The following is a 19400-nucleotide window of genomic DNA, read 5'->3' as shown; positions in this document are numbered from 1 at the left end:
TTTAAGGTTTGATATTATGAGCTTGAACGTTTTAGGAAATGCGCCGCGCAGCAGAAAATTTTATGGAATGAAGTACGAAAAATGTGCAGGAGGACCCTTTTTTCTTTCAAATAAGCGTTTGAAAAAGCGCGAGATTTTAGCCCCTTCCTACGCCCCTGGTCATGGTTTAGGTGATGTTTGGGTAAACCAGCATACCATTTTTCATTCAAACATTTTCCCAATAATCAAACAAAGAATCAACGAGATAGCTTTATAAGAATTGTCATCTACAGTAGAAAACTCTTTTAAGTGTCATTTATATCGATCGACACATGATGATGAAACTATTTGTTTTACAAAATTATTTGACAAAGTATTTTCCAAACAAAAATCGCATTGTATTGATAAAAATAAGGTTATCGGCGCGTAACTTTTGTATTGAATCTGGACGTTATTCCAATATCGAAAGAAGTAAGCGTTTTTCGCTCCCCTGGCCCGAAGGGCCGGCAAGCTTATGTCAAGGCGCGGTGGTACAAAATCAAAATTTAGCAGAGAAAAATCAATCAAATCAAAAGTGTTTAAATTGGACTGGGTTTGACTGTATCGAATGCACGCTCCGATACAAATGCCGTTTGTAATCGAACGCACCATATATATAGCATCGGGCACTTGTTGGGAGTTTCGTATTTGATAACAAAATCTGTGAAGATCGGGGAAATGTTTCACTTTGTTCGAAAGGATATCGAATCAAATAAAAATCTCAATTTATATAAATATTTTAATTAATTTTGCCAATTTCTACATGTTAATGTTTAAAAACTTACGAAACTTTCACTACACAATTCACATCCCTGGCAACCTACAAAATGGCAGGTGGTTTGGACGCTTTGTAAATATTTCATTTGTACGGCGGGAACTTGCTTTGATTTGGGGATTGGGCATCGGCGATACTTATCGTTGAAATAGAAAACTATTCGAAAGACATTACCTTACTAACATGGCTTTTTCTCCGACAACTACTGCAACACAGACTGCTCGTGATCCCAGAGAACTGTACGAAGTCAAACAGAAAGCCGTAAAATATTACAACGAAAATGGGGTGCCTAACAAAATGGAGGATGTCTTGAACAAAATGTTCTATGACAACCCGTCCGATGTATTCGGTTACTTGGTATGTGAATAAATATGCAGTGTGTATGAGTGTTCAACAATATCAACAAATGTTATATGTTCTTGAATACTGTTATTTAAGATAGATGGGCCTATGTTATTTGTTCACAGATTGCATATCATCACTATTTATTGACAGATACAGCTAGTAGCAGGTAGACATGATATTTTGTCAGAACTCACAGTAAATTTGTAACTTCTGTCCTGTCTCTTATAAATGCAGTTAAATACGATACAATTTTACCCTGATGCTAGCTAAATGCATGTGTACACAATGTATTTCAAAATGTAAACAGCAAATTAAAGTATAACAAATTGTCATATAGTGTATACTTATTTTACAATGATGCATGATAAAACAAAATTAATCAAAACTTTTTTTTGTTTCAGGCAAATTATTTTGAGAAATTTTCAACAGCACCAACAATCAGTAAGGTAAGTTTGAAATACATGTAACAGTTTAATTCTTTTATTTCATTTTTTTTAACTTCTTTGCATAAATGAAAAACACATTCAAGAAGATAATTACAAATAGACTTACCTGACCAGTGCTCGAACCATGAGGACAGTGCTCGAACACCTATTTTATTTTTCGCTTCTCATTTATAAAATCTGTCTAGATATTCTTTTGATCATGGTGTATGAATATTGTGGTGTGTGTTGACGCTTTTCTTCTGCAAATAAGAAAAGTTTGCTTACCAGTTCCGTTATTTGAATATGAGCAGACAACGTCTCACGGTCTGACGGCAAATCCCAAAATTAACAATCGCCAACAATTTAAATGAATAACGAACAAATGTGATTTTCACAATTTTGGTTCACTTCCCAACCTGTTAAAACTCATGTTACTAGTAATCCATGATTGCCACTAGTGTATTGCCCACGAAATATTTTTTGCCAAATATGAACAGGTTATGGATTTAGAAAAAAATATTATTTGTTGCTGTTTTGAGAAATAGAGATCTAAATAGACTAAAATAAGTAGAAAAAAAATTGATTATTTTCTTTATTGGGGTGTTCAAGGACTTGTCCCTTCTTATGCAATTTCCGCCATTTTAACAGTGATCTTTGACTCGCTGTCGTAAACAAACCAACACATGAACTTAATTTTAATTTTGTTGAAAATATTCGCAATAAGTCTGTCCTAAGTTAAAATAACACAAACTTTAATCATGGCTTACTATTTTAATTTTAAAAGCCAAACCCATGTTTTTAGTTCAAGCACTAGTCAGGGGAATCTATGGTAATTCCAAATTACTGTTCAAACCCTTTAAATCTTGTGGCTATGAGCTTTCTTTTCATTCAAGTTATGAAATTGTTTATATCCTGTGTATAATGAAAGAGTAATAAATTTAGTACTTATATAAATAAAGATCATTCATAATTTTTCTTATATTCTTAAGCTTTGCTTCCTTTCTGAAACAATCTTTTTCAAACAATAGTAATATAAGAAAATATATACTAATGGCCTAAGATTAGATGAGAGGTTACAGCACAAAACAAATGCAAAATTTCCTGCATAGTCTTAGCTGCAATGTTGCAGCTCAAAAGACTTTTAGACAGAAAATGATGTTTTCTTTAGAGCTACAGTTGGTACCTATAACTGCTAATTTAGCAAATAATAATTATGCAAACCATTGTTAAAACGTTTGTATGATTGGAAAACATGATTAAGACAACCCACATTATAAAATTTAACAATTTTTTTTTTTTCAATGCAATTATCAATCTCGTTTTACATTCCCATTTTGAAAATTAATAGCCATTTTGGAAAGGTAGTTGGCCTACAAGTATTTGATGAGCCGCATAAATTGGATACAATTATTTATTCACCAACATATGATGATGGGATTTATGTAAAATAAATGTTTTGATGTCTAGGTAAAAGCGAGGGAAGCATATGACAGCAAAGGCCAGCCCACTATACAAACTGAAGTTTTCTGTACTGTGAAGAATAACGTTAGGGTAAGTACATTTATAACACAGCTATATAAATGTATGTGAGTACTGCTGCACTATCAGAAATAAAAGGCCTCTTGTGACAGTGAATAGCTGTGGCAAGTTTGCAGTAAATGTTTGCTGTAAAGTTGTGGCAAATATTCAGATTTGATGAGTCTGAACATTCAGGCAATGCAATCTAGTCAAAGTTATTTCACATCAGTGTTAATTTTAAATTGTAAATTGCTAAAATTCTGATTTTCTTAACACTTAATTTGACTTAGCTGTCCCCTTCAAGGAAGTAAATTTAGAACTGATAAGTAATAATTGTGTTACATTGTTCAACGAAGTAGTCACCAACTACTACAAAAGTAAATCTAGACCTTACATTAAATTGTCACTGGCTATTAACCGTCAGCAGAGGAGACCTACCTATAGTCACCACCCGTGGCTCAGCTCTTTCATCTTGTTTTAATGTATGACCTCACTCTATAAATAGAATCCTGTGTAATATGTCGAAACAAGACATTTTGTTTAAGCTAAACCAATCAGGTGATAAGTATAGCATAACAAATTGCAATCAACCGTAGGTCCCTGGCGAGAGTGATAGAGCTTAAGCTAAAAGTGAATATTTTTTTATAATTTTAAACAATTTTACTGACAAATGTCAAAGGGATTAGAAATAACCTATAGAACAGGTCTTCTCCCTAAAAGTGAAGTTTAAAATGTTGTGCTCATCTTATTGTTTTATCTTTTCTGTATAGTTGAGTGCCACGGTAGTGAGTCCCTCACCTAACAGTCACCTTCCTGACAACACCAAACCAGAGGACAGAGAGGGGGACGATACAGAGAGACAGAACAGTGTGACAGCTGCAGTAAATATACTAAACACAGACCTTAACAACCGACTGACAGGTCTGGACCCGGCTCAACAACAGGAGGTCGACAATGTGGTCAGGTATAGAGGCTAGCTGGTGTCATATCTTATGGGGAAAGTGTTAAATCAAGGCCTTTAGACTTTATAATACCATAAAAACCAAAGGTTATACAGATAATTTTTTATCAGCTACAATATTATATCCTTCACAAATCGTTTGGGCAGAGTGTCCCAACATTCTACAAATAATCATGTTAAGATGGTTCATATTCTACCACTAGTTCTCCACATTTAGGTTGAGTGTTTCAAAGCTGAATTACTTATTATATAATAAGTAATTTAAAACAGTCATCAGGTACTGATTGTAAGTCAGTGGTTTTCCTCCAGTGCTTTACTTTTCCATCAGCTTCTATACCTGTTAGTCTTCAAATAGCTTTTAATTCATAGGACATTACAAAAATTCTTAAAATAAAGAAAAAAAATGATTGTATTTTCTGTGAATGTTTGATTTATTGACTTTCCAGCAAGTTTTACGCTGAGCTTCAGGCCGCCGAGGAAGAAAGACTTGCAAAGGAAGCTGAGGCTGCTGTCACAGAGGAAGGATCAACAAAGGATGTGGAGACTGCTAGTCAGGCCAGCGCAAGCAAGGGGAAACAACCCAAGTCTGCAACAAAGTAGGTGTAGGAATGTTTCCTATTTCTTAGCAATATATGATCACTTTGATTTTCTAACGAAATATTTTATGAAAATCACCTCAAAACGTTTTATGTTTAATAGTTTAAAAAATGCACACAAGAATTTAGCTTCATTTCCAATCGAAGAAAAATGCTACTTATAAAGACCATATGCTTCCTGAAGGAAAATATAAATACTTTCTTTTTCATATTTTCTTATGGCAGATATTTATAAGAATAATGCTTCTGTTGATTTATATTTCTGTGGTAGATTGGTTTCATTTATTTCCTACCAAAGATTAACTTGCTTCTCTTCTCTGTCTCTCTGTGGATTATAGTGATGACAGGTATAGTGTATAGTACCAGTATCTCAGTAGAATATCTACCAGTAATTAGGAGGCTTAATCATACTAATACGTATGTTTTGTTTTAATAACATTTACATGTATACTGTATAGTGAATATTTTCACAGGGGATGATATTTTCGTGATTTTGCCGGACATAGCTGTGACCGCAGAAATTTGATCCGCAAAATATTAAAAAATGGTTGAATAATATAGTTACATCCTTAAAGCCAGGGCCCAGTTTCATGAACATTCCTTACTTAAAATTCATCATTAAAAAGTTAAGGAAAAAATTTTAAGTAATGGAGGTTTCCTTTAAACATGTAATATGCTTTCCTATGGAAAATTTTAAGTTAAAGAATTTATTAGATATAAGGAATTTATGTTCATGAAACTGGGCCCTAATCACAAAAAATTAAGACAGCAGAAATTTGTTTTTGGTTTTTGATTTGAGATCAAATCATAAAAATCTTGACCCTGGAGAAAATAACTGACTATACTGTATTATGAAAAGTCATGATATGATTATACAGACATACTGCTTTACTTAAACCTTTTTTTGAGTGTGGGGAATCAGGGTAAACTAAATTTAAATATTTAATTAACTTATTATCGTTAGATATAATAATTTGGCTTTTGAATATAACCCTATAATGTTGATATTAATCAGACACATATTTGTGTCATATTTTTGATGAATTAGATAAAATTCAATTAGGAATAATTCTGCTTAGCATTTTACTACCATTACATTACGTTTATACCAAGCAGACACTTAATAGTATAGTGTATTACTAAGTAGATGATTAGAAAAGAATTTAATACTTAGAAAGAAAACAAAGTTAAAAATGGCAGTTGAATTGACATGATTTTATAGTTTTACTGGATATATAGAACTCATTTCAGATAGATTTTTCTCAGTTTTATTTTAATAACATTTAACATGTTTTTAGTAGCATTAGACATATTTTGTTATAAATACATTTTATATTCGGTCATGATAAGTAGAAAGCAATCCAATAAATACTTTACTTTGATACTTTGTGCTTAAGGATGTGCTGAAATACCTTTTTATTATAAGACTGTATTCATCAAACTGCAAATGCATATAATTTATATAAATTCACCAACTATCTATATACATGTATTAATTTGCTAATGAGCACCTGCTCCATTTTGATTGGTTAACAAATACATACATATTATATTTGCATGTAAATATTCTCATTTTGCCTAACTTTGATATTGTACATGGCATATATTTTGTATGCATTAGACATATATGATTATATATGTAAACCTGTACAATGTACTGGTAATTTACCGGTAAAATTTTTATGGTAAAAAAATAAGCGATAGCCTGCTTTCATATAAGTTTTAAGTAAAGTTCTGCTAACACTTGATGTAAAACATTAGTTTTACAAAATGCTATATTTAAGGTTTGCAAAGTTAATTCCTGTTTTGATTAAAAAAATATTTTAGAAAGATTTGATTTTTGATTTTTTATATTGCCACATTCCGAAATAGTTTTATAAATTCTTGATGTAATTCTGTGTAAAGGTATCAAATAAATAACTCAATGACATGAAGATATTAAATAAAATATTTTTAGTGTACATTTTTCATTAGCAAAAAGCAAGACAAAAGAAATAGCTTAGAAATATTGTTTTTTACAGATATCAATAGATTGGAGGTTTGAATGGAAATGAAATATTTTGACCGTTTTATTTCAGTAAATTTTTCCTGCATCAATCTTCATTCAGATATTCCTCCAGTTTATTTTTATCTGTGACCTTTTTGAAAAATTATAGACTCATGCAAATGTATCTATGTACATGTATACTTATATCCTTATGTTGACATCACCATGCCAATCCCCCAGCACCGTATTTTGAATCCCTTGCTTATAATTCTTTTCCAGGGGGAAAGAACAAAAGAAGTGAGTGCTCCACTCTAAGTTAACATATACACCTACTTGATTTACTACCAGTTAGATAGAAATGCTTTAATGTTGTCTCGACACGGCTCTCTGGTCACCTTCAGATTTAGATAGGCTAAGTACACTGACTCATACAATTACCTATGTCATGGCATTTAGGTACTTATATCATATACTCATGTTTCCATCTCTGAAACCTAATATCTGTCAAAATATAGTCTGTATCATTAAAAAGACAGCACTGTAATCATATAAAAATTCACAAGTAATCAAATCATATAGAGATGAAAAATTAATTTATAAGGTTACAAGTTCAAATATATTTCATTTTCTTATTTTTATAACAAGGACAATTCTAGATTAGAAATATGTTGTAAGTTTTATTTTTATCACATTGAAATTTGTGTATTTGTTTTTTGTGTTTTTAGCTCACCTGGCCCGAAGGGCCGGTGAGCTTATGTTATGGCACGGCGTCCGGCGTCCGTCCGTCAACATTTCCTTCAAAATCGCTACTAGTCCTAGAGCTATGCATGGATTGTATCCAAATTTGGCCAGAAACATCATTGGGGGAAGAGGAACAGAGTTTGGATAAATTTTGGCTCTGACCCCCCGGGGGCAGGAGAGGGGCGTGGCCCAATAGGGGGAAATAGAGGTAAATCCTTTAAATCACTACTTGTCATAGAGTTCTGCATGGATTGCAACCATATTTGGCCAGAAATATCCTTGGAGGAAGGGGAACAAAGCTTGCATAAATGGCTCTGACCCCCTGGGGGGCAGGAAGGGTGGGGCTCAATAGGGGAAATAGAGGTAAATATTTCAATTCCTTTAGACATAAAAAAAGATGTATTCAGAACAAAACTTGACATTATAAACTAGGTGAGTGATACAGGCCCTCTGGGCCTCTTGTTTAAACATATATATGTATCATAAAAATGATTGATAGACTTACATGTACTTCTTTCTTTGTCTGAAACTTTTTACATCTCCGTATTTACAATACTTTTTCACTTGTCAGTATCTCTAAGTATCAATAATAGATCATAAATCAAAATACTATCATAACCACAGTAAATCTATAATAGCAATCTAGAGTCCAATAAAACAAAGTAAATGATATATTGCCATATTATGTTGGTCATTGAAGAGAGGAAAGAGTAAAACACAGTGGAAATAAAAGCAAGTAAGTAAAAGCACTTGTCAGTTTCAAGTTCATAATTTCAAATAAATTGTTAAATATTGCTTCGTTGTTCAAAAAAGTAAAAAGTATATGATGACTTTTTTTTTCGTATTTCTTATTATATTTTTATTTTCATTATTATTTTCAATATTTTGTTCTACTTTATAAAATAGTACAAAGACCATACAGTCATATATTTTCTGTATTATGGTATAGCAGTTCAATAAGGATCTAATGATGAATAAAAAAGTAAAACTCTTTGTTTACAACTTATGTTTTAGAAGTTCACAATAAACAGGAGAGCAACTGCTTTCAGATAATAATGCTTGAAATAAATGGGGAAAAAATTCTGTAATATTTTTAAAGAATTATTTTAGAAAAATAATAATCTATAGATTGATATTGACTTATAAATAACTGATTTTTAAGAAATGAAAAGAGGAAAAACAGCGGATCGAAATCTGTGTAAGCCTGTTGTGTTTCCTGTTCTGTTTGAATTACTTTGATACTTTCTCATGAATTGTGTTACCTATACCATGGTATAAGCCATACCAGAATATATCAGCTGTACTCCCCAATAGCCAGTTTAAAAAAAGGTGTGGCTTATACAGCAAAACCTTGTTATAACAACTTCTATGGGACCACAAGCAATGATTTGTTATAACAGAAATTTTGAAACTATAAGTGAAAAGTCCTAGGTTGAAGTTGCCATCTATTCCAAAAAGATTTTATATGCATGTTTCAGTGTCATTTCCACACGATTGACAGTTCTAAAATGAGCTACATTGTATAGATTCCCCAACCAACACAAGAACTATAGAGTTTGTCTCACCTAAAGAATCTAATTATTGACTGCTTTCTATGTAAAATTTCAAAACGTTTAGCTTCTCATATTTTTCAACATAGAATGAGCTTATGAAGCAATTTGTGTATAGAATGAAGCAGTTCATGGAATGTCAAGCAGTTGGTTCATATAGTGAAGTAGTTGTTTCATAGTATGAAACAGTTTGTTCAAAGAATAAAGCAATTGGTTCATAAAATGACATATTGGATTCATAGAATGAAACACTAGGTTCTTACATTGAACAGATCTGTGTACTATTGTCAGTTTGTTATCTACATTTAAGTATTAGCTTACACTGTGTATATCTCAGCAATGTTTTTATGACAAACACAAACAAACAACCAGCTACAAAACAATTTTTTTTTTCTTAGTATCATTTAATAAATCATTTGCATGTCTTTGTCATAATATGCATTTTGGACCTTTGTCCATTTTCAACCAATTAGTTAGCATTGTAGTGGAACACATAATTAAATTTAGTATCATGAAAAATGTATTTCTCATCAAGAATTTTCAGAAATAAGATGTTTTAAGGTTTATTCCACTTGAGCAATGGTATTCAGCATAATCATCATCCTACTAGATTTGTGGAGAAAATACGCTCATTTTCCTGATTAAACCATTGTAATTGCATGGAACTACATGTGTTTCATTGTTTAGTGTGTTAAAAGATTTTTAATTCATTATCTTGCATTTTTTGATAGACGCCTCATCTAAATTTTTCTGTTTCTTTGTTAGAAATAAATATTGTGCATGAAAACCAGGTAAATCTGTTGAAGTAACGAATAAGAGAACATCGAGACACAACTGTCAACAATCACAGTTTGTTATTTCAATTTATTTAAACAAATCATCTTTATGTATATTTCAATACTAAGCAGCAACTAGCCTTTAATATGTATATTTTATATGTACGTATGGAGAGGACTTATCCATAAGTTGAAAGAACTTGTGCCCAATCCTTTTTGTCAAATACCAAAAAAGGCAAATAAAATATGTTTAAATCAAAAGATTGAAGTGATATTCAAATTAATTGAAGTTTTGAGGAGAAAAATCCTTGAATTTTGGTGAAAATAAAATTTATGAAAAGGGTTAAAAGATTACGGTGACTTAAAAGAGATAAAACAAAAAACAAAACCTTTTGATCAGAAAATGGAGCTAGACCATAGATATCATGATACTCATATATGTTGTATTGCATTACATAATATTTGCTTTCACATTACTTGAATTACTGCATGCTCTGCAAGGCCAATCACATGTGTATCTTAATGAAGCTTATAATAATCTTGTCCTTAAAATTATCTTTCATCACTGCAATTCCTTTCCAGCAGTTGCAGTTTTCTTTTTCAGCTTTATATTTGTGTTTTCAATTCATTTCATTTGTTGAATCAATTAAGTTAATTTCATTACTGTTAATTTTATCCTTTTTTTTTCATTTTTGAAGCTTTTGGAAAAATATTGTTTAATGAATTCCTTTTCAATGAAATTTGCCCTATGGAATTACAAGTCTAAACAAATCTCATTTCTCCTAGACTTTTTCATTTCTCTTAGACTTTTTAAATTTTTGTGCAAGAAATTTGAAGTTCATGTCTATCATTTGAAAAAATGAATAACTGCCATTAAATGATAGAAATTGGTAATGGTTAAGATATCTTATGTAAAACTTATCTTTTGAATTTCCCATTTAAAAAAAATAAGATTTAAGTTTTTGAAAAAAATGTTAATAATAAAAAAATGACCATGTTACATGTAAATTAATTAGTGCTAAGTTATTAAAGTTGATATTGAAATAAGGTTCAATTTCCCAGTTTTTTTCTTGTTATAGAAAAGGAGGAAAAAGTCAAATGTCTGTTGCTGTGCCAATGGAACCAACAGAGAAATTCCTGCCTGGTGCCAGTGCGGTCAGTGCAGTAAGTCGGGCAGCATGTGTGGCAGCCGCTCACATTCAGCAGATACCTGTATACCAACATATCGCTGGGCTTCGATTCGCCGAGGTATGACTTAAAACTGACATGTAAATGTTACGTTTACCCTTGTGTTAACAGATATCATTTAGATTGTAAATTTTCATTAAACACATTCAATTAAAAAAATGTTTATATATGGAAAAATCAATGGACTTGATACTAATTACATATCCTAGCAAGATGAGATAATATTGGACAAAATTCTCATAATTGTCAACCAACTGCATGATAGTGGAAGGAATAATTTGAAGACAATATAATTAAAACATGTTTTGTTTATACATGTGCATGTAAATGTTTGATGCATCTGTTTCGTAAGGAAGCTAGGGTGAATTCAAAGTTTTTGTGAGGTTGTGTAATAAAAACAGCTATCACAAATTTCACATTTACGTTAGTTTTAATTAGCTTCTAGGTACTGTCTCATTGTGCTTTTATGTAAATTGTATGGTAATTAGAATTAAGATATGTCCATATTTCTAGGTGCCGTTTGAGATGACAGTCCCAGTTCCCATGGTAACCATCATACAGAGTGGACGTGCAGCGTTAGGAAAATCAAACTGTATAAAGGAATTTATGGTGGTACCTAAAGCAGGCATGCCACTCTCTAAGGTAACCATAGCAACCAATAAACCTGGTGAATTACCTAAAGCATTCCCATTTAAATGTTATAACATTAAGTGAACAATGATACGTTGAATATAGAATTTCAAAAGTTAAACCATTCTCTAACTGAGATGATTCAATTTGAGATTATCTCCCTTGATGGCATTTTCAGTATGTGTTACATTATTTTTACTTATGATTGCTATCATTTACGTTGCAGAGTTTGCCTTTGATACAAAAAATCTACAACAATGTTGGGAAAAATTTATTCGCAAAGTCTGGGGTAAGTTTGACCTCAATCAGGAATTAATTTTGAAGGTCACAGGTGTGTTAAGTACTGACAGGAAATTTGCAGTTAAGAATTGTCACAATAATAATATGAAATTGTAATAATTCATTTTGTTTCCTATAAGATGTATACAATTTTGATTTGCTAAAAGATATATTAGATGTTAACACCTTATTACATCATATTGTACTCACATAATAGGTTTTTTTATTTGAAAACAACAGTAAACTACAGAACTTATATTTAAATTTCCCAAAATTGTAATTTAAACAAATTATCTCTCAGCTACAATAAAGATTCTTTATGATTAATTTTTCAGGTAGCTGCCAAACTGACCAACGATGTGGGAGCTTTTTGTCCGACTTTTGACCGTCCAGAGCAAGGCCTTGACCTTCTACAAGAGGCAATAACCCAGTGTGAACTGACCGTTGGGGAGGATTTCTTTTTAGCCATAAACTGTGCTTCATGTGAAATCTTTGATTATGTAAGTAAACTGTTTGATTATATCTTTAATACCTGAGGATTCTTTTTATCAAATTTTAGAATTCTAAACAAAAAGGACTGAGACTGATTTCACTAATATTGTATTCTGTGCGAATACTTAGTATTCCTCTGATATTATATATAGAGATTTTGATTTCTATTTTATTTTTTCTCTGGAAGAAAAATATTGTTGAACTTCCAGACCAAAATAATGCAAATTATATTTATGAAATTATTTTGTCTTGAATTTTAGAGGTTAAGTAGATATCAGTTCATAATATTGTCCTCATTGTATTACAATTTGTGACCAGGAACCTGACACAAAAACTGAATAGGACCCAAATAAAAGGTGTACATATTAACAGGGCTCTGTTTGATTCTGTTTTTGAATAATACATATATATATACAGGACCCTGTGACAGGCAAAGAGCCACCGGCTCCATTTCCGGGACAGGACATGCACAAGGTAGCAATGGACACCTGTCCCTTCAAGGGGCAGTAACTCACTCACAAAGTGTGTTTATTGGTGTATAACTCTAACATTGTTTTTTCTGTCCCCAGTGTGATTTTTTATTGAATAGATTTTGTTTCTTATCAAATCTTTTGAAGATTCATGTAAAGGTTCATGAAACGAATTGAGAGCTAATCATCATTTCCTAAGACTGGTAAAATGTGGATACAATCAGAATTAACCAAAGACTCTTTTTACTTTTAAAGGGTTTTAACTTATTTCAAAGGGACAACTATTTGGTTTGGTCATTATATGGTACCAGGTACTGCAGTATATATAAGGATAAAGTTGGTAACAAAATAATCTTTTGATGTCTTACACTTAACTTCTGTCTTCTACATCTGGATCACATGTATGGAGATTAGTTGCCAAGAAATGACCACAAATGATCATGTGAGCTCAAGTAAACCTCTCCAAACCTCCCCCATTACATATCTGGGATAAAACATTGAGTTCTGTAATGAATTATACAGTATAAGGTATATTGCTACATAGATTGAAGTGTTTTAGTGAAACTAAACTAATACCCAGTAATATAAACAAATATTTAATGCTTTTTAACAAATAGTTATGCCATCATATCTTAGTTATTTGATTTTGACCAAATAAATGTAATGAATAATTACCTTATCAATAGAACTTGTATACACATGCAGTCAGCGTTCGAAATTAACGCCTGTCTGTCTGCCCATGACCATCAACTTTAATTTATATAGTAAGGCAGACATTTTTAGCCATGCAACTGGTCATTTGACCAGCAACTTTTTGGTCCAGTTCTGATAGAGTACTAAATGTATACAAACAAAAATAGCAGTTGCATTGTAGAAAGGCTGAAGATCAAATTGTACAAAACAGATTTTCATAATATTCTGGTTTTCAGTCAATTTTGTTGAGAGCACATGATACTAAGATAGATATGTGAATATATTTGTAAGTAAAACTATAATTTATTGGTACATTGTATATAAACTAAAATGATGAATTCAAACTTTGTAAGGACCCGTAACTGTCAGTCAGGACCAGTAACTTTTAGGGTCAGTTGGTCCTTAGGACCAGTAGGAAAATGTCTTTAAAGGAGAACACTGCATGCAGTGAGTGCATGTGTAAATTGATGTGTTCCATCTTTGCATATAAAACAGTTATCTCCTTTACGGGATGGTATCAATCTATTGTAAGGTCATTACTTTATGACCACAAATTACGTTGTTTTCGCTGAAAATATGACGTTATGCTCACAAACACATGATGTAACAGTCAAAATATCTAACCACAAGGACAGATAACTCTGCAATATGTAAATGCATTATAAACAATATCTAACACTACCGATGATCTATATTTCTGTTATTTAGTTTGGGCAGTATTCTCTGTATTCAATCAATTTATGCAAAAAAAATGTTTATTAAAAAGTTTTGATACATTTGTATACTAGTGATTTATGAATTATGGATAATAAGCTGTACAAAAAGTGTCGACTGTTTGGACTGGTTCAATCATCAGCAATCAGGTATCTCAATCGGTAGATCATTGAACCGGCTAGTGTTGGGATATCCTTGGTATGAGCTGTAGTCTGGCCACTATATTTTCCCTTATCCTCTTACAAAAGACAAAAATAAAACAAAAACAACACAAATACAAAAACTGAAATCAACACTAATTAGACCTGTTTTGCAGTTGTGCCATGTATATATGTTTTAGTGATTTTTGTGGGAGTGTTTCTTACTAGGCATGTGTGATTTGAGCAACTTTATTTCATTTCTATGAAGCCCATTAATGCTTGTATTGATCTAGGCCATTCCAGAGTATAATCAGCTTAATTGATAGCCATTAAAAGCTTGAGTGAATTATTTTACAGGACCCAGACCAAGTTGTAAAGGTGTGTGTGTTGATGATGTTGTATGTTTTTATTGTTTTATTGCAAATTAACAAGTATGATATCATTTCATTTTAAAGTTGTAATATATTAAATAATACATGTATTTGTTCCAAGATGTAATAATTTCTTTTGATATCAAATTATTACATAAATTGTTCAATTTTCTGGGTTTTTTCTCTCGAAATTACAGGATTATTATCAAATTATTGCTTAAATTGTTCACTTTTCTGAGTTTTTTTTTTTTTTTTTTTTTTTTTTAAATTATTAATTAGCTAATTGATGCATGGCTATTCTTTTTTTTAAATGAATTTTATTAAATTTTAAATTAAGTTTGTAATTGTGGCCATTATATAAACTGATTTATTTTCAGCGGTGGTGATTACGTAAACATTAAGACCATCTACTGATTTATTTATCGTATTTGAACATAATATCACTGCTTTGGGATCATCACAATTCTTTTATATCATTTTGACACTTTTGATTGATTTTTTTTTATTTTTGTTTTTGATATATATAATTCACCTGAAATAAAAACAGATTTTAAAAAAGAAGAAGAAAATTAGTGTTTAAAATGATTTATCGAGAATCAATTTAATCCCAGACAAGCACTAGGATCAATCTGATTAATTAAAATCCAGATTGTCTGCACTCTGTTTCACAGAGGTTCTGACAACATCCCATATGGGGTCAATTGTTCTGATGACCCTTTAAATTGACCAATCAAATATCTTGATGATGGCAAAATAATTTGCATGCATATGATGCTATCAGAATCGTAGTGATTTTGCCGAAAGAGTACAACATAGTTCCATGTATATTGTATGCATGGTATGCATGCTGTGACAAAATGGTGTTATCAGTATAGATGTAATTAGGTGGGGAAGTGTATTTGAACTTGAGTATGAGTATCAAAGTAATCAGAAGATATGGCCCCATAAGGAATGTTGTCAGAATTCCTCTATGAGATGGAGCGAGATTAAGGATATATATTTTAAATCAGTTTGGATAAATTACATCTTTATAGAAGAGAAAAAATATAAAAAAATACTGTAAATATTTTTCTAGATAACAAAAATTTTAAGGGTTTGAGCAATCAAGCTAAAATATTGTCTGAAATATGTAGAACTCTTGCTTCTAAAGGAATTTCATGTTTTAAGAAAGAATGCATCGATCACTAAAAGTTCTCCAGCAATTTTAAAGGTTTAGCTAGAAAAGAGGCTGATGTATGTCTTGTATTTAACATAATTAATGCTGATAATAATGATTAATAAATCGGCTGACTAAATAGCTCTCATGTTATGGAAGTACATGTATACACTTAATATAACAACTGATAATTGTTGATTTCAGGAGAAAGGTAAATATGAGCTGTTAACAGGCCAGGCGAAGGTTGCTGATGACGTTGTAGAGTTTTGGGCGGAGCTCCTTGGGCGTTATCCTTCTGTAATAGCTGTTATTGATCCATTGAGAAAACAGGTAGGCAGCAGGTCTAGTGGTAAGGCATAACTCAGAAAACAGGTAGGCAGCAGGTCTCGTGGTAAGGCATAACTCAGAAAACAGGTAGGCAGCAGGTCTAGTGGTAAGGCATAACTCAGAAAACAGGTAGGCAGCAGGTCTAGTGGTAAGGCATAACTCAGAAAACAGGTAGGCAGCAGGTCTAGTGGTAAGGCATAACTCAGAAAACAGGTAGGCAGCAGGTCTCGTGGTAAGGCATAACTCAGAAAACAGGTAGGCAGCAGGTCTCGTGGTAAGGCATAACTCAGAAAACAGGTAGGCAGCAGGTCTAGTGGTAAGGCATAACTCAGAAAACAGGTAGGCAGTAGGTCTAGTGGTAAGGCATCCTAGTTGTTTCTGATCGAATCTCAGTAGATTTGAATGGTGAAAGTAACATAAAAGTTTTATAAAGGATGTAAAATATTGTTTATACCCTGGTATTTGGTTGTTTGGTGATTTTTTTGGGTTTTTTTTTTTTTAAGAAACCGAAACGTTAGATGTTACATTGCTTAACATTTTCATTTGCTGTTGATATCATCCATTTGAATTCCAGTGGCGGGTATCTTTTTGTGAAAAAGTTTGTATTGGTAGTTGAGATTATTATACACAAAAGATACTTTTTATGAGTTTTAGAACATTATTTTCAAGTTTGTTTTTTCCAACTTGTTCAGAACAATTTTCCTTTTGATTTTTGACATCTCATATCCTTGTATGTTAAAGGAGAAAGAACACTGGATGCGGTTAAGTGATCGAATCAGTGACCAGTGCTTTATTGTGGGTGGTCAAGCGTATGCCCGACCAGGGTTATTAAAGGACGAGGAACTGACCCCAGACTTTGTGACCAGTGGTATTGCCCTCTCTCTCGACCGCCTCAACACCATCAGTGATACTGTACAGGTGGCCAAAAAACTCCAAGGTACACATACATATACATTACTTACACATAACTCAAAAATAGCCTTAATTTTAAAATTAATTGATCAATAAATTTAGTTCTATAGCAAAGAGTTCAGCAAAAACACGCTATTAGATTTCAGGGTGTTTCTACAGTCTTTGAAAAAATAGGGTGTTTAAAAAATTGTGCCAATAAGACAAAATTATTGGAAATCTATAGTTTGTAGTCTTTATTTAAGTCTTGGCAATTGAAATCAAGGCCTCAAAAATGGGGAAAAGCACTTATAGGCACATGGGCGCTTATTGGGTCAGACAGTAATTTAAATATTATTAGAATAATCATTTTCAAATGTATTGAATCATCTTTCAATGCTAATTTAAGAATTACTTTTGTTTTAATTACCAGATGCAGATAATCAAGTCATTGTGTCCACTTGTTATGGAGAAACTGCTGACACATTCCTGGCTGATTTTGTAAGTCAATCAAACAATAATCTATCTACTATATAGATTTAGTCATGCTATACAGACAGGACTAATTAAAGGTGGTTGAAGCTGCCATAATTAACTCATTTACCCCTGAAATTTCATATGGACTGGTCTATTCTTTGATTTAGAAGAGTCTAAATGTGTCTTCAGGGGTGAATGAGTTAAGTTTTTGTGCTTGATGTTTGACATTATGGGATGCATTTCAGATAAAATGGGGTCCCTCTGTATCAATGGCATAAACTTTTTTTTTGTGCTTAAAAAGAATATTGAGACGCTTAAATGCAAACCCTCAATTTATTCAAAAGTATAATTTTATAATAAGAATTATCACTTTTACATGAACGTATGTACATTAACCTTTGATGAAGGTAAAAGTTTATACAATATAGAGTTTTCTGCTATTATAGGTACTGGAAGATATCAATAAATTGTGATGTCATTAGTGGGCAAGTGAAAACGTATGTCATATTCTCTGAGAATAGTATGCAATTCTGACATTTTGATGACAGAACAAACCTGCAAGGGCAGATAACTCTGAAATATGCAAAACAGAATACTGGTAGTCTCCATTATTATAATGAACCATTTAAATACTGTGTATCGATGCAATAATAAACATATGTTTTTTCCTTTCCACAGGCGGTGGGTGTAAAGGCCCGCTTTATGAAGGTTGGTGCACCAGTACGCGGTGAGAGGACAGCACAGCTCAATAGACTTCTACAGATAGAAGGCATGTTGGAGATGTCCGGACGACTGGCCGCTCAGACAGAGTACAAATTCCCCCACATATCACCTCCCCCTCTCCCCGAGCCAGAGGAAGGCGAGGAGGAAGTTCCGGCTAAAAAGGAGGCAACTCCTCGCAAGAAATGAACACATAGTGATATTCCATTGGAAGTTTGAAAAACCTAAACAGCAATACTATTTAACAGTGTTATGAATTCAAAAATATTATAAAAAACACATTGTAGTACCATTCAGGTCTGAAGAAATATTTATCAAGGGTTGAGAGTAACTGCATCAAAGGTTTTCAGCATCAGTGTTGTTCTCATCAACAATTAGTACATCACCAACAAAACATTCCACCAGAATTCAAAGAAATTTCAAGTGTTTGCATTTTATGGTTGCTTACAAACGAAAGTGAAATTCTATGAAGTAGTGTTAATATGATATTTTAAAGATCTGTATTAGAAGAAGATACAATCTAAAATGTTTGTTTTCATATTGTGAATAATATTTATAACTCATACATTTTTAGAAAACATAAATCTGGAAAATGATCATTATTTATTATTTTTTATGGAGTCTCTGTACTTATTTCCGTCCATCTTACTAGAACTGTGATAAAAGCATAAGTTTTTAGAGAAACCTATTGTACATATTTGAACTAATTGATATATGTATTATTGTTCATGTTGTATTATATTCTTTATTTTTTAAATGTGCAAAAAATAAACAAATATGAAATGAAATAAAATATTTAAAACAATTGAATTTTTCCCCATTTACATATACCGGTATTTGAAAATCCTTACATTAACTACAATATCTGCATCTGTATCCCTTCATTTTTTCAATGTTATGAAGTGGGATGATTTGTGCAGTAAACTGTGGTAGTAGTGATTTATTGTTTATTGTGGGCAGAAGGAAGAGTTATCTCCCATACAGTTTAGAGAATTACCTCCCATGTGTGTGCGCCAAATATGCAAATCAGTCAGGAGCACAGAGAAGAACTTTTCTCCCAACTATAACTCAAATGAAAGTTTTTGCTGGGTATGTGGAAGGGGTGGGGTGTGTCCTTTCCAACTGTGTTAACTGTTTCCATAGACACTTGTCAAAATTAAAAA

General features: G+C 32.1%; 1 protein-coding gene across 5 annotated transcripts; it reads left to right on the top strand.

The window, feature by feature from the left end:
• Positions 1–807: 807 nt before the first annotated feature.
• LOC138335274 (enolase 4-like) lies at positions 808–19042 on the top strand. 5 transcript variants are annotated; one of them, XM_069284285.1, is made up of 17 exons: positions 808–1150; positions 1540–1584; positions 3031–3114; positions 3852–4045; positions 4489–4638; positions 6905–6922; positions 8067–8102; positions 8529–8564; positions 10772–10940; positions 11394–11522; positions 11737–11799; positions 12125–12289; positions 12699–12755; positions 16030–16155; positions 16894–17089; positions 17474–17541; positions 18196–19042. In XM_069284285.1, the coding sequence occupies exons 1-17, from the start codon at positions 977–979 to the stop codon at positions 18424–18426; spliced, it is 1941 nt and encodes a 646-aa protein (XP_069140386.1). In that variant the 5' UTR covers positions 808–976; the 3' UTR covers positions 18427–19042. The 5 variants fall into 5 exon arrangements, with proteins under 5 accessions (XP_069140386.1, XP_069140387.1, XP_069140388.1 ...); XM_069284286.1 differs by lacking the exon at positions 8529–8564; XM_069284287.1 differs by lacking the exon at positions 12699–12755.
• The last annotated feature ends 358 nt before the right edge of the window (positions 19043–19400 follow it).

Source organism: Argopecten irradians, chromosome 11 (genome assembly GCF_041381155.1).
Source record: "Argopecten irradians isolate NY chromosome 11, Ai_NY, whole genome shotgun sequence".
In the NCBI taxonomy this organism is placed as follows: Eukaryota; Metazoa; Mollusca; class Bivalvia; order Pectinida; family Pectinidae; genus Argopecten; species Argopecten irradians.
This window is presented reverse-complemented; position numbering and strand designations above follow the sequence as displayed.

Excerpts from the sequence above, each read along its gene's own strand:
- LOC138335274 (XM_069284285.1), top strand. The coding sequence starts at position 977 with ATGGCTTTTTCTCCGACAACTACTGCAACACAGACTGCTCGTGATCCC. Across the intron at positions 1,585-3,030 it reads CAGCACCAACAATCAGTAAG|GTAAAAGCGAGGGAAGCATA; the intron begins GTAAGTTTGAAA and ends TTTGATGTCTAG. Across the intron at positions 8,103-8,528 it reads CACAGTGGAAATAAAAGCAA|AAATGAAAAGAGGAAAAACA; the intron begins GTAAGTAAAAGC and ends CTGATTTTTAAG.